Raw genomic sequence first — 16,311 nt, 5'->3', positions numbered from 1 at the left:
TTTTTTTTTTTTTTTTTTTTTTTTTTTTTTTTGTTTTTTTTTTTTTTTTTTTTTTTTTTTAATGTAGCAACAAAGCTTTTAGTGGTGCTCTGTTTTTTTTAGGGTCAATTTGCCCAATAACCAAATTCAATGATTTAATTAAGAATATAGCATGTTATTTGAAAAAATTAGAAAAGTAGGAATGAGGATAGAAATAATTACCATTTTAGTGTTTGATGATGGTGGTTGGTGATGGTGATGGCCGGTGGCCGATGACCGGAGGAGGTGGCCGGCAGCCGATGACCGGAGGAGGTGGCCGGCGGCCGACGACCAGAAGAGGTGGCTGGAAGCCGGAGTTGCCGGAGGTGGTAATCATCGGTGGCCGGAGGTGGTGGTCATCAGAGCTCGTCGGAAGTGGTGGAGTTGGCCAGAGGTGGTGGCTGCTGGAGTTGGTGGTCGCCGGAGTTAGCCGGAGGTGATGGTCACCGGTGGTTGCTGGAATTGTTGGTCGCCGGCGGTGGCGGGAGGTGGCCGATAGTAATGATTGCCGGAGATGGTGAGAGGATAGGATGGTGGTGGTGTTGGTAGACGGTGGTAGCAAGGGTTAAATTTGTAATTATTATATAAAATATACACAATATAAAGTTTATGTGGTTAGTATGGTTAGTAATTAAATTATAAAGTTTTTTTTTGTTATACTGCAATTCCCCGCATGGGAGGGATTATAAATCAAACACGCATATTTGTTATAATCTTGATGTGAGGAATTGCAGTATAATTTGTGAAAATAAGACAAATTTTTTTATTTTGAGCCACCCATCTCCTTAAATTCCAGAAATTTTTTCTTGACATGGGAGACCAGTGGTAAGCCAAAAGAATTTTGGTTGCAAGTTAAAGATTACCATATTGTACATACATATATTCTGCTGAACAGTGATGACATATTGTTAAAATCATTTGAAAGGTAGGCGAACGACATGTCATGTTTTCATTATTGGTTAAACATTAAATAGTGTTATATTTCTTAATTATTTAACTAGGTTTTAACCTGCGGTATACCGCGGGATATATATATATATATATATTTTAACAATATATATATGTATATATATGTATATACATTACAAAATAATATTTATAAATCTACGTAGTTGTAAGTACCAAATTTTTTAAAAATATACATCGAATTGTATAGTAGTATTTAGCTTTGTAATATTATAACTATACATCAGTAGTGTGAATTGGAAGAATTGCATTTTTTTGAATTTTTTGTTACGAGTAATAAACATTGGCTTAATTAAGGTAAATAGTAATGAAGTTGTGTGTACACGATGTTTTGACGGGTTTTAAACGGTGATACAACTCGGAAAATTGGATATTTGTTTTTGTTTTTTTAAGGTACCCTAAGCTGAAATCCATTTGCTATTATATATTGATTATATTCCTTTCCTTTTTTAAAAATAAATGTTTAGCTGCCAAATTGAAAAGTTTGATGTTTCAGATTTTAATAGCATTGTAAATAAATATTATTTTCTTTTAAAGCTTTTGCATTATTACGTCAACGTTGTCATATGTTTTTTTTTAAACTACTATGAATTAATAAATTTTAATGTGATAAATTATTATAAACAGCTTTCCCAAATGAAAGAAGATGGGCTCGTATGCACTAACTAAAGCTGAGCTTCTTTAGACGTACTAAGCATACAAATGTTAATTGGTGAAAAGAAAAATAATAATTCAATCCTTTTGCTCGAAAAAGGAAAATTGCAAACAACACATTCGTTGTTGTTGTTGTTGTTGTTCGTCGCATCTGTCGATCGGAATTCTTCTTTCTTTAGTCAATAATCAGTTCTTTCATTAAATTTTTGTTTATATTCTTACATAATCTCACTATATCTGGTAAGATCTCGAGGAAAGTATACCTATTGCAGAGGTATTTTTGATTAAGCATAATAGATTTGTTGGATGCTTTTTTGGGCAACATCTTCTTCTAATTAATCTACTTAAGAAAACATGAACTGGAATTGGCTATTCCGTAATTGAATTCAATGGTTTCGGTAAGTGGGTTCGAAATTCTTTTTAAGTTTTATGTCGATCTACATTTTTTTTGGTTTGAAACGACTTTCTTTTTTTCCAATTTCGCCATAGCTTTTGAGAGAGGATGAAGAACTGATTCTGAAGAAGTTTTATTGGGCAGCAATGGTTTGAGCCAGGAGATTCATTTTGTAACGGTGGCTTGTTGGTCTAAACTGACCTGCTGCATAAACCAAACCAAAGTGTTGAATGTTTTTCCATTCACCTGGCACCATATACTTTTCGAAACGATTCATACAATCCTTTTTGACAGAAGCATGAATCTTTGTTCCCTGAAATAATGTTTAGTTATGAGTTGATATTCTCCAATTTGATATTAGACAGCTTGATGAAGAAAAGATTGAAGATTACCTTACATATACATCTGCGAGAACCATGTCAAAGGTCTCTCCAAAAGCGGTGGTGTAAGTTTTCCAAGCATGAAGGACTCGGACTTGCACTTTCTAGGATGTCTTGTAGGGCTTGACATCGTTGAAGTAAGCAATTGCTTGCACCATTAAGAAAGACATAGGACTTTGAGTTTTGCTATTGAGTGTACGAAATTGATTGCTGTGATGAGAGTAGAATGACTATTGCATAGACCTATTTATACTTAAATACGTAACATAGGGCTTCGTAGAGTTTCAAAATTGATTGCTGTGATGAGAGTAGAATGACTATTGCATAGACCTATTTATACTTAAATACGTAACATAGGGCTTCGTAGAGTTTCAAAATTGATTGCTGTGATGAGAGTAGAATGACTATTGCATAGACCTATTTATACTTAAATACGTAACATAGGGCTTCGTAGAGTTTGAGTTATGCTAATCTTGAATGAAAAAGACGAAATCTTTTTTATTGCCATTTGTTTTGATCTTCTGATATCAAATTAGGTATGTTTGATGTTTCGTGTGCTTTTAGTAGTTATGCTATTATGAAATTTGTTAATTGAGAATCTGATTATAAGTTGATTGGAGAATTAATTTTTCATATTTCAATGATTTGCGTTAATTGATATGAATTGATTTTCACATTTAAGAAGATATATTGGTCGACGTATTAGAATAGGAAATTGGATTCTTTTCAAACTTTAAAAATATAAGCAAGACCCAATATGGATACAATTCTTTTGAAATAAAGTGAAGCCCAACATTAAAATCATTACCCAAGTCGCTGGACAGGAAGAGATTGTCGGGCGGGTATTCGGATAAAGATGCGGACCCTACAGATAAAATCGATTTCTGTTTTATTTTTAGGTCTGATTTGTCCTTCCTTATTGCAATAAAGTGTCTTCTTTATTCAAAATTCAGTAGTAATTTTAGTAAATAGATCATGAATTTTGGACATTTTCTAACTTGTACTTCTCTTTTAATTATAAGAAGATGTAGGTTGTTTGATGAAACCATGGTTGTTGCTAATTCTAGCATAAGTGGAGATGATCTTACCTTGCTTAGAGAAAAAGATTTTGCATGTTGGTTACAAAAACATGTAAGGAATTATAATTAATTGAGCGCAGTTTATAACTCAATTGATTTAAATAAACATTTTTTTTAATGAAATCAGGTGGAAAAAAACTGGAGTGGTAGTTTATACCCAAAGTGGTTATGATCACTTGTCTATGGTCCGATGCTCAAAGTTACTAGTTGGCCTATGTATTTTTGTCGTGGATATATATTTCACATATACGACTATGGGAAAGACAAGAAAAATGATAACTATAGAATTTGTGTAAAAGGTACATCATCTTTGGGTTCAAATGACGAACATGATTTTTAGTATTGAGAGAGATTATAGAGCTTTAGTACCCTGGGTCAGATCATCTTAAATTTTTGGCTTTCAAGTGTGATTGGTATGATTCAACCATCAGCAAAGGTATAAGAGTAAATAGGTCAAAGATTATTGATGTTAATGCTACAAGGTCTTATGGAAAAGATGACACTTTTATATTGGCTTCACAAGTAGATCAAGTGTGTTATGTACCATATCCACAAGTGACTCAGAAAAAAGATCAACAATGGAAAGCAGCAATCATTATACAACCTAGGGGGAAAGTTCTGCTCATTCTAAATATAGTAATGCGGTTGTTGATGATTGTAACAACCCATCCCGTGGACCCCACTAGCCCCCGCTAGTTGCCCCAACGGAACGTCCGTGGACTCCGTTAGCCTCCCGCTAGCCGTCCAAACAGACCCCAAGTTGGCCCTGCAGGCATCAATCCTAACCCCTCACCGTGGATATCTCAATCCACCAGTAGGTTATTAGTGCGTCAGGCGTTCCTCAAACTCTGTTCTTCACCCTTTAACAACCTTCCCACAGGACAAGCTATCCCTCTTAAACATATTATACCTTAAACCTTCACCATTCTTTATAAATATATGTGACTTCTAAATGGTAATGTTTATGTTTATTATTCTTCTTATTTTTTCGACCAAAACTTCTCTTTTTGTAATTAAAAATTTATATTATTTCTTACATTAACTAATTTTTTGTCTATAGGTTGCCTACAACGAAAACTCTTCTTTCATTGCTGTAATGAAATATTGATACCAGAAATCTGATGGAACGTATGTTGATGAAAAATCATGATTAATTGCAGAAAAATTAGATGAACATGTGGAAGAACTCTTGTCACAGAGAGAGTCTTCAAAATGGTGAGGGTTTAACCCACTAGGAAAAAAATGTAATTTACGTTAAGGTAATAGTTATAAATTAAATTATGTGTAGCTACATATGTTTTGCTGAGTTATAAATTTACTATTCTTTTTTGGGTTTGAAAATACATATCATTGTTCATACATTTGTGTTTTTTTTTTATAGATTGCTGGAATATCAAAACAAGGTCTTGTATTTGGAATTGGATCACTGCAAAATGGGATTTCTATGTCTTTGGGTGATCCATCTGTCCCATAACCTAGTGAAGAAGAAGTGGGTACATTAACCCATCGACTTGAAGAACTTGAAAATGAATTGAAAAAGAGTCGCGATGGAAACTTACTCCTCGAGAAATATCTCCAAGCACTAGAAGAAAACTATGTTTCCACAAGTTCCTTGGAGTTTCTAATTAATCAAGTTTGGTTTGGCTTTATATAGAGTTGCTACTTAATTAAGTTTTGTTTGACTTTATTTAGTTTATTCATAATACTCTGGTTTTTATTTCTCTTTTACATCATGCTATTTTCTTTTTCATAAGTTTTATTTGGATTAGCACATTGTTGGATATTGTTTTCTTTACTTTAATTTATAAATTAATAAAATTGTTTTGAAATATTCTTTTAATTATTAATATATAAATTATGTATCATTGTAACAATAATTCTTTTAAAAAAATAGGGGATAATGGTTTTGGTCATAATTGTAATGATTTTGGCACAAATGGCTGGTCTTCATGAGTTAAAATTATGTCGTAATAATAGTAACAAAATGTTTCACTTTTGTGACAGTTAGGTGAAGATGTTTAGTCGTCATTTATAACAGTTTGAAACTACTGTTTTCTTATAATGAGTGACGTATTTAAAACGGTTATGCTGGTAAAACAATATGACGGTTTTGAGACGATGTTTATGATATTTTTGACCAATTAGCAATGATTTTTTTTGTAATCATCAGTGACGATTTGAGACTAAATTTTGTTATAATGAATGACAGTTTTGAAACATGTTCTTAGTTAGTAATTGTGACGGGAAAGTGATATTTAAAAGGTCACTAAGTTTTTCATTTTGAGACTACAACAACATCGTAAATAGTGACTAACTTGATATGTGATTTTGGTCATGAAATATAACATATTTAGGACGATAATTTTAGTAAGCAATTGTGAAATTGCTACATTTGGTGACGCAATAGATATGTATTTGTTAGTCGCAACTCCTGTGACGTTTTAGTGAATATAAAAAATCTGTGACGATTGTATTGTAACCATTCACCAATCGTCACAAATTCGTAACAATATTTTTATTGTGACGAAAACAAAACTATTGTGACGGAATATTACGTCACAATGGACTTATTTTTTGTATTATATGTATGGTGTAGCATCAAGGAGCATGATGCATGCATCCTATTTATTAAGAATAAATCAGTCAAGACACATTCACTCCAATATGCAATAGGAACATTAGGCTGAAACAACAAAGCTATGACTACATTTAGTTATTGTTGATGCTTTCTTTCCACTGCAGAGTTTCGGTGTGGAGTATATGCAAATAAGCATTGATGAACCATGCCATGTTGTCTAACGATGTCAGGAAATGCCAATTCAGGAGTGTTATTTGTTCTTATTGCTTTAATAATAAAATTATATTGAGTCTTAACATGCTGAATAAAAGCTGGAAAATGTCTAGAAACATTACTTTTATTTCTCATCATGTAAATCCAATTAGATCGAGTACAATCATCTACAATTGTGAGAAATATTTATAACCCTCTACATACTCGATAGAGAAAGGATCCCAAACATCTATGTAAATCAAATCAAATGGAGAAGTAGACAAACGATTATGAGAATCAAATGATAGATATCTTTGTATAGCTAATGGACATATAGATCAATGAGACGGGAAAGACATACCAAATTTGTTAATATGTAAAACAGTAGAAAGTTGTTGTAACTTGTCGGTAGAAAAATGTCAGGCGTTGATGCCACATATGTCCATCCACCAACAATGATCCAGAAAAATTCACAGAAGCAGAAGTCTGATATATGGTGGGAGATTATGCATCCGGTTGTAGAATGTACATATTGTGCATTAGAGTTCCTTTACCAATCATCAAGTCCTGAATAAACTCATGAAAGATGCAAGAATCAATGAAAAAATGTGCATAACATTGGTAATGTTTTAATAAAGAGCTAACATGATATAAAATTGAATTTGAAAGATGACACATGTAAAACATCAGTTAATATAAGAGATGATGACATGGGACAGTGATTGTATGTGTGATATAAACCCTAGTATCATCTGGGAGAGAAACAATAACTCCAGAAACCAAAAGAGTATCACCAAATAATGACAAAACATAACACAAATGAGTAGTGGCTCCACTATCAATTATCCAAGAACCATGAGGAAGATTTGAATACAAGGATGAAAGACATTGATGTTGAAATGTAAGGATATTTTTTTCTAAATGAAGAGAAGTTGACGGAAAAAGAATATTACCACAAGTGAATTGGACGGCCATAATACCATGTTCAGTAACAGACGCAACAAATGGAGAAGGATTCAGACTCTCTAAAACTTGAACATGTGATGTTACATTTTAATGAGATATTGTACCTAAGCAGTCGTCATATTGCTTAAATCAAGCTAGAGACTATAGAAACTGACACAACTGAAGAAGAAGTTGTTATGGGACCACTCATCGGGCCTGACCACTGAACGGGCCACTCATAACATTTGCCACTGTATGTGGATGTTGCTGACTCTAGGATTGTCCTCTAGGCTGTAATGTGGCGGATAGTTAGATAGAGAACTCTTGAAGCCTGGAATGTAACCTAGAGGATAACCATGTAACTTGAAACATTTGTAGATAACATGTTCAGACTGACCACAATGTGTACAAACTGGTTTTGGTGGTCGTGATTATTATCCACCTTGAACTGCATAGGCCATATTATCAACCGGACCTTGATACGCTTGAGAAGGTAGAACACGTGGTCATGTACTCTTGAAAACAACATTATCTGATCGAGGAAGAGACTTAATAATATGTTGCCTTTCGTCCTAGGTAACCATATTAAAAACAGTCTCAATTGTTGGTATCGGTTGCAACATCAAAATGTGTCTCCTTATAGCATCATATGACTCGTTTAACCCCATAAGAAACTTTGTTACTCTGCCCCTCTCTTGCAACTTCTCCCACGAAATAGCAGCATTGCATTCACACTTCCTGCAAATACACACCGGAAGCTCAACATAGTTCTTGTATTCCTTCCAGAGAGTTACAAGACGAGTGTAATAAGTGGTGCATCATCTTGTTTAAAGCGAGCCAGCACATTCTTCCAAATACCTTCAGTCGTAGGTATGCACAACGAGCTTTGATTAATCTCCTGGCTAACTGAATTCATTAGCCAAGTAGAGACCATGTCGTTACATCTGGACCAAAATCCAAAATCCCTATGATCAAGAGATGGTTTCAAGATAGTACTATCAATGAACCAGAGTTTATTGCAAACATTCAGTCCCATACGCACTAAATGACGCCAAGAATTAAACTATGCTCCGTTATTAAGATGACCCAAAACAAGTATGAGCCCAGCATGGTCCGAGATATGGAGAAAATAAGGATTCTCATACTAATATGTTGTGCTATTCGTACTAGAATTCGTAGATTCCATCATATAAGAAATCGATGAACTAATTTCATAAAGTAATAATTCCAAAACTGAAACCGCGGATACTAAATCAGAGATCGATGAACTCAAACACCTAACCAATTAAACAAAGATACCAACCAAGATTGCAACAAATTACCAAAAAGAAGCACTAACCAGCTCAACAATGGCGAAAAACAACCAAGCAAAGAAGAGAGCGACGAAACATGGATGCGAATTACTCATTGATACAAATTCGGTGCTCAGAAAAAGATGAAAGATAGATCGCTGGATGCGGAATCGAGAGGCGGAGCTGAGACGAAGAAAAATTGAAACAGTTCAAAAAAGCGAAAGTTCAAGATTCTTTATATTTTTTCTTTCTGTTAGACGTTTTCTCGAGAAACGAATAAAAAAAATATTTTGGTTTGATACCATATTGATACTTTGTAAATGATAAAGTAAATTTATCACTAAAAGTAAAATGAAACTTTATAAATGTATCTATACTAGGAACTTAGACTAAGTAAAAGAAGCTTAATCCCAAGTTCCCAACTAACTAATTATATAACACTGATTTATATTAGTCAAAAGAAAATTATGCATGAATATAAGAATCCATTCATATGATTTGTACCAAAAAAGTCACCTTTCTGAAAACGAACGAATAGTTTCCTCCATGCTTATCAAGCATTGCATTGGAATAGTCAAATAGAGATGCTATGAAAGTATGAATATATATGAGCTGTTCGATCAAGTCAACTGTTCAATAACTCGTTATTATAATTTTTTTTTTGCTTTTTCTCGGTATATTATATGTAATTTGTAAGCTAATCTTCACTATCGTTTTAGATTGTCTTTGTCATATAAAATCGGCAGAGCCAATAAAATCTGAAGAAAGATTAAATTATATATATAAAGCAACTAAATATTGAATATTCATAGCTTTTGAACTGAATAAAAAGTTATACATAGATACATGAAGGGATCGTTGTCATTATCAGTTTATCACTACCACAAAACTTTAACATCATTCACCGACAAATGGAAAACATCGGGGGATGTTCACTTCATTAACACGTATTTCATGTCTTATTACTCGTATGGTTGTTTGCACAAAAAAAAAAAAAAGTACTCGTATGGTTGTTCAAAGAAAAAAGAAAAAAAATTCAACTCGTATTTTTTTCATGATTAATCCTTCCATTCAATTTTATAGATAAGTTTAGGTTTACGCAAACTTTTATTTCGACGATTTAAGATATATATTACGCACTAATAATATTTACTGGTAAAATTTTTTTTGTTCCTTATCAACCATGCAAGTGATTGACTGCTCTCTCGTCCTAAACCTTATGTTTATTATTCTTTTTATTTTTTCGACCAAAACTTCTCTTTTTGTAATTAAAGATTTATATTATTTCTTACATTAACTAATTTTTTGCCTATAGATTGCCAACAACGAAAACTCTTTTTTCATTGCTGTAATGAAATATTGATACCAGAAATCTGATGGAACGTATGCTGATGAAAAATCACGACTAATTGCAGAAAAATTAGATGAACATGTGGAAGAACTCTTGTCACAGAGAGAGTCTTCAAAATGGTGAGGGTTTAATCCAAGAGAAAAAAAAATGTAATTTACGTTAAAGTAATTGTTATAAATTAAATTATGCGTAGCTACATATGTTTTGCTGAGTTATAAATTTACTATTTTTTTTTCGGTTTGAAAAAACATATCATTGTTCATACATTTGTGTTTTTATTTTATTTTATAGATTGCTGGCATATCAAAACAAGGTCTTGTATTTGGAATTGGATCACTGCAAAGTGGGATTTCTATGTCTTTGGGTGATCTATTTGTCCCATAACCTACTGAAGAAGAAGTGGGTACATTAACCCATCGACTTGAAGAACTTGAAATGAAATGAAAAAGAATCGCGATGGAAACTTTCTATAAATACGGATGTACGGTGTTCAGAAGAGGGACCTGAAAAAGGAAGAGCTAAAACCGCTACAAAGAAGACAAGTGATTGACTGCTCTCTTGTCCTAAACCTTAAGTCGACGAGTCCGAAGCTCGTCTTCTGTCTTTCCCTTTATTCATCTAAATTCATCTCTTCTATTTTGTAGTCCGAATTACTGTGCTCCGGCACCGAGTTATAAAGAGAGCTTTGACATCCTTTTTACCGAACTAAACTCTTTAATTGGACCGATTTGGACATCAACAAAATCCAAACCTTCACGATGATTATTCTAAATATACTTTTAGAACTTTAAAATATAGTATACGAGATCGTAAAAACTATACACAAGACTTGCATATTTGAGAAGTTAAGAATAAACTTGTAAATAAACTGTTTTTGTTTGGGAGGGTTATTGTAGAAAAAGTGTAGAGGTGTCAATTGGGCATTAAGCCCGCAGACATAGCCCGTTAAGTAACATTGCGGGGCGGGCATGGGCCTTCTATTTGAAGTCCAAAAGTTAGCGAGCATAGCGGACTCAATCCGTTTGGTCCGCGGTTTTGGTGGGCATGTTCGTCGCGGGTTTGCGGGCAACCCGAAGAGCGATGGAAGGTTCTTCATCTTCATCTTTGTTATTCTCCAAATCGGACGATGAACTTGAGGATGCTCGATCGGATGCTAATGAGACTCGTTCTTTGCGACGAATCCAAGCTTGAGTCCTAGTCTCTAACCTCCTTCCTCTTTAAGAGTTCTCGGCTAGCCTTTGAGAGAGGGGGAAATTCACGGAGAACAGGGGAGATCCATGTCAGTTCACAAGCGGTGGTGACGAGAGCTCCGTCTCTGCTTCTGTTAAACTTGAATGGTATCGGCATAATGATTGTTCAAGACATATCAATCTCGGTACAGTTTTGAATCTTTTTGGCTTAAAACTTCAATTGAATCAGCTTCAAAATAAACAGCTTTCTTCATCATTTATCTGGGATTTGCAGTTCCAATTCCATAAATGGTAGAAACTCTTTTTTTGTTAATGTTATTGTAAGTTTGTGAACTTGGTGAGAATTACGAATCCATGTATCCTCAGTTTAAGAATTGAGCTTTGAAACTTTGGGGTAACTTATGTGTTTGGTCTCCTCTAAAGCTTCTTCAAAACTTTGAGATTTGTAAATTTGTGAACTTGATGATTCTCTATCTCACAGGTTTCCGTTTGCTTGTAGTGTGCCAAGCTCAATCTTGTCATTATCAGTAAGTTTTTTTTTTCCTTTCTCTACTTGTTTTGCTATGTTGATGTTAATCCGTAGAGGGAGTCTCAATGTTCTAGGATATCACATTATTCAAATGCATAGTTGTTACATAGTTGCATATTTGTTGTTCACGGCATAGGTACGGACCGTACGGAGCTTGGTGGAGGAGAAGAAGAGATGTCGGCGGGCATGCCCGTTTGTCCGCAAAACTAAGCGCAACAAGCATGGGCATTGATACGTCCCCCGATGCCCTTGGCGGACCCATCCCGGAGGATCACTGAAAAGACGGGACTGTCACAGTCAGTCCATTTGGGCGCAGGCATACCCGTTTGACATCCCTAAGAAAAACCCTATGCATATGCCACAATATTATGGATTGTATGTATACTCAATTTACGATCTATACGGAATTTATGTTAACTGACTTCCAAATCACTATCTTTCTCATTTTTCTTGATCTTGAACATTAATTTACGTACCAAATTTAGGATTTTCTTTTTTGTTTGATAATTTATTGTAATTTAAAAGAAGAATTTTTGAATATGATGAAGATTAATTTTCTTCACTCAGTTTGGACATTATTACTGTCGCTTATAGAAATAGATAGAAAATATAGCTAGTTCATGTTTTTCTAGAATAGAAAACAAATTCGTATATTATTATGGAAACATTGATGTATATAAATAGAATGTTCTTTACATGTTATGTAGTTCAATTTAATTACATGCGTTCATCCCATTTTTTTTTTTTTTAAACCAACGAGCAATGGGTGGTTGCGTCAATAACGCAAAGGTTTGTTGTTGGTGTTGAAATGGAGCTCCTTCATTTTAGGAACAAACAGAGGACGAGGACGACGTTACACAATCAGACTCAGTTTCTTACCATATTTAACGGATCCATTTACTCTTCTTATGTTCTTGTTTATTCACAACAACATAAGAAATATAAAAAAAAGTTCATAACTAAAAAAAAAAAAAAAGAAAAACGGAAGAAGAATGAGTAGCTTTATTGAAATTCTTTGTGCAGTCATGTTACCTCCTGTTGGTGTATTCCTCAGATTTGGCTGTGGGGTAATTTTTTTTCTTCTTCACTTCATAACTCATAAATATTCTAATGTAACATTTGCCACTAATGGTAATTATTGTTCTCCTTTTTTTTGTATATACGTTTGCAGTTGGAATTTTGGCTCTCTTTGCTTCTAACGTTCTTGGGTTTCATCCCTGGACTGGTATATGCTATCTTCGTTCTCACCAAGTAGGAAACACAACAACCATAACAAAAACACTGGATCCGTTCTTTTTTTTTTTTTTTCTTTTAATTTCTTTTATAAGTTGTTATTTTATTTTTTCAACAACGTTACTTTTCTGATTTTTGTTTTGTTTATGGATTCAGTTTGTATATGTTTAATCTCTCTTGTTTATCTAGCAAACTTTTTGCTATGTTCGGTTTGTAAATGCTAGCAAGTTTCCAAAATTGTTATGATTTAGTTTGTGCAATGAGGTTTGAATCTAAAGGAGTGACGAAAAATATAATCTTAAAAGTTCTGATGGAGTCATTGATACACAGAATGTACTTATGCGGATAAATAATCATAGATAGATAAACTGGTGTGCATAAGTTTATGTAGCTTCTGCTATTCCGATTTGAAGATTGCCTGAATCGAATACGGTGTGGTAGGCTCCCATAAAGACATCCCCAATAATCCTGTAAAGACACGACAGTCTTGGCATTAGAACACTTAACACTATAAATGGAAATAAAATCTGTCGAAATAATCCCAGCTTACCAGAGAGGACCAGTCGGTGAAGGCAAGTCGTAACCGGCAAACCCGCTTATGCACATCTCAGTATGACCAACTCGAGTTTTGAGAATGTACTAAAACAATCAAAACAGCAAATAGACTATTGATATATAAACACTTCTTATCATAGTTTTAGGTAAAATATAATGAAGTATTTTTTTAAACCTGTTGAGGGGTGAGAGAGAAGTGGTTGCCACCAATTGTAAATGTAACATTTGGCATGTTTTCGATGTTATTGCAGTCGAAAACTGCCTCGCCTGCGGGACTGAGATGGCTCTCACAAAGCTGGTATACGTATTCAAACACTTTCTCTTTGGTTTCATTCATTTTCAGTTTTGTATGAATCCAAACAACAACCATCTCACAAACTTTACATAGGACTGATGATCTTTCTTTCTCCACAACTGTTTTTATTCCGGTCCTGCACACATCAAGATCGATTTTAATACCGATGTGTAGTTTATTTTTCTTTGAATATTGCTCACATACTCTTGTCGGAAAACGCAGAGTCCAAGCTCTTTACACACTTGACGACGTGGCATCTTCAAGTAAACATCAGAAATTTTCTGATTGATAAGAATACTATGTAATGAAGTATATCTACAAAACTGATTAGAACATTTTACCTTTGAAACTAACAGATCCCATATCAGTTCTCCATATTGAGAGATAATTTCATTGCACTCAGCACTTACAACTCCCTTAGCGCCAATTGCGTGGTTTATTTGTGCAATCACGGTCTGATTTAAAGATAATTTAAAAATACGTTTTTAAATTTAAGAACTAAAAGCAATGTTTTTCTTACAGTTGGTCCAGCAATCAGTGAAGTTCCTGAGTACATAATTGCACCACAACCTTGCTCACAAAAACCTATGCAAGATAGTTTACGACTTCATGACCCGCACATGACTAAACATTCAGCATATGTAATTTAGCTGATGAGCTGATGAGCTATAGTTTTACCAGTTGAGTTGTTATTAACGAAGATATCGCCCATGTTAAACTGAAAAACATGAAAATTCTTAATGTTAGGTTAGGATCCCACTTCCCACATCAAAACTGTGACAAGACCAACACTAATATATAAGGGACATGCGCCTACCATGTATTTACCAACTTTTTTTTTTTTTTTTTAATTTGGAAACGTATAGACCAAGTAATGTCTAAATCATAAGAGACGAGATATAGACCAAGTAATGTCTTCTCACCTGCCAATAGCCTTTTCTAGTGACAGGGACATAGGTGTGGTTGCCTTTGAAGTGATCAACACCGCCAAACACAATCTCACCTCCAACTTCAGCTTTGGTATCACGGTTTAGCCAGAATGACAAAACTTTATCCTTCACTAGTCCTTGATCCACCATGTTGTACCAAACTGGTACCGCATTTCCGACTGAAATCCTAACCCGAGTAGACCATCAAACTTTGCTAGGAGATAAGTGAGACTCCTTTCGCGTGTAGCTTCGATAAACTCCTGATTTGTTTTTACGGAAAATTTAAGTGTAATGCAAAATCTGATTTCATTACAAACCAGATGAGTTTTTGAAAACACAAATCCAAACCTGATTCTTGACTACAAGATCACCAACTTTCACATTGTCCTCGCTAAAGAAGCCAGACATCGACCCTGACCCATATTTTATCGAACCTGGCTTTCCTGTTACTCAAAATGTGATTCAAAGATGATGAGATTGGCTATATGGTTCTAATAGATTATTAAAAACATTCAATATAAATTACATACCATTCTNTCAACACCGCCAAACACAATCTCACCTCCAACTTCAGCTTTGGTATCACGGTTTAGCCAGAATGACAAAACTTTATCCTTCACTAGTCCTTGATCCACCATGTTGTACCAAACTGGTACCGCATTTCCGACTGAAATCCTAACCCGAGTAGACCATCAAACTTTGCTAGGAGATAAGTGAGACTCCTTTCGCGTGTAGCTTCGATAAACTCCTGATTTGTTTTTACGGAAAATTTAAGTGTAATGCAAAATCTGATTTCATTACAAACCAGATGAGTTTTTGAAAACACAAATCCAAACCTGATTCTTGACTACAAGATCACCAACTTTCACATTGTCCTCGCTAAAGAAGCCAGACATCGACCCTGACCCATATTTTATCGAACCTGGCTTTCCTGTTACTCAAAATGTGATTCAAAGATGATGAGATTGGCTATATGGTTCTAATAGATTATTAAAAACATTCAATATAAATTACATACCATTCTTGGTGTATGTTTTGGATTTGGTGGACTTGTACTTGGGATGGAGATAACAAGTCAGCTGAAGAACACAAACATAGACAAGACAGTCAAGACGAGACAACATACGCCCAACGCGAGACTGTCCTAAACATAAAGTTCAAGAACTCACAGATAAGTAACATTTTGAAGATGGAACCCAAAGATTGGAACTTCCGGTATCGAATAGAACTTTGAATTCTTGTGGAGGCGTTCCAATTGCAATAACTCCATAGTATTGAGCGTTCAGGTAGTTTTTAAGAATCACCTGATGATCTTGGTCACTAGAACCACCTCCTAAAGTAGCAAAAGACTGGTAATCTGAGGGATGTTGTGAATGTGAATATTTCAGCTTACTGATCATTCTGCCGGCTCTTATATCGTCAAGCTCAAGCTGTCTCTTCTTCAGAGCAACACGAAACAGATTAGTGGAGGTTGTTGGATGAAGCAAGATTGCTAAGAGACAGAAACAAGTGGCTTGATGGATAAGTTTGTTTCGTGCTTCAGTGGAAATCATCTTTATCCTGTCATCATCAACATAATATTTAACTTAAACTAGACTTATAGTTAGTAACTTATAACACAGAGAGACCAAAAGTGAAAGAGATGTTGGATTTCAAAGAGTCATGGAAATACAAACCTGAGTAGACTGGAGAGGAAAAAAGCCACGCCAGACGGCAGACTATGAGAGGAGG

At 34.6% G+C, this 16,311-nt stretch overlaps 2 protein-coding genes across 2 annotated transcripts; one reads left to right on the top strand and one right to left on the bottom strand.

Annotated features, from left to right (window-relative positions):
• Positions 12,552-12,986, top strand: LOC109125631 (UPF0057 membrane protein At1g57550). Its single transcript, XM_019227642.1, has 2 exons — positions 12,552-12,635; positions 12,740-12,986. The coding sequence occupies exons 1-2, from the start codon at positions 12,561-12,563 to the stop codon at positions 12,821-12,823; spliced, it is 159 nt and encodes a 52-aa protein (XP_019083187.1). The 5' UTR covers positions 12,552-12,560; the 3' UTR covers positions 12,824-12,986.
• LOC104701093 (aspartic proteinase-like) lies at positions 13,083-16,305 on the bottom strand. The gene is made up of 13 exons (XM_010416727.2): positions 16,257-16,305; positions 15,750-16,140; positions 15,599-15,659; positions 15,417-15,511; positions 15,249-15,328; positions 14,575-14,767; positions 14,330-14,369; positions 14,172-14,236; positions 13,993-14,106; positions 13,856-13,908; positions 13,532-13,787; positions 13,352-13,440; positions 13,083-13,269 (listed from the first exon to the last, which is right to left on the bottom strand). Exons 2-13 carry the CDS (start codon positions 16,131-16,133, stop codon positions 13,185-13,187), a joined length of 1,515 nt encoding a protein of 504 aa, XP_010415029.1. The 5' UTR covers positions 16,134-16,140; positions 16,257-16,305; the 3' UTR covers positions 13,083-13,184.

Source organism: Camelina sativa, chromosome 7 (genome assembly GCF_000633955.1).
Source record: "Camelina sativa cultivar DH55 chromosome 7, Cs, whole genome shotgun sequence".
In the NCBI taxonomy this organism is placed as follows: Eukaryota; Viridiplantae; Streptophyta; class Magnoliopsida; order Brassicales; family Brassicaceae; genus Camelina; species Camelina sativa.
Note: the sequence above shows the minus strand (reverse complement) of the source record. Positions and strands in the feature narration are given on the sequence as shown.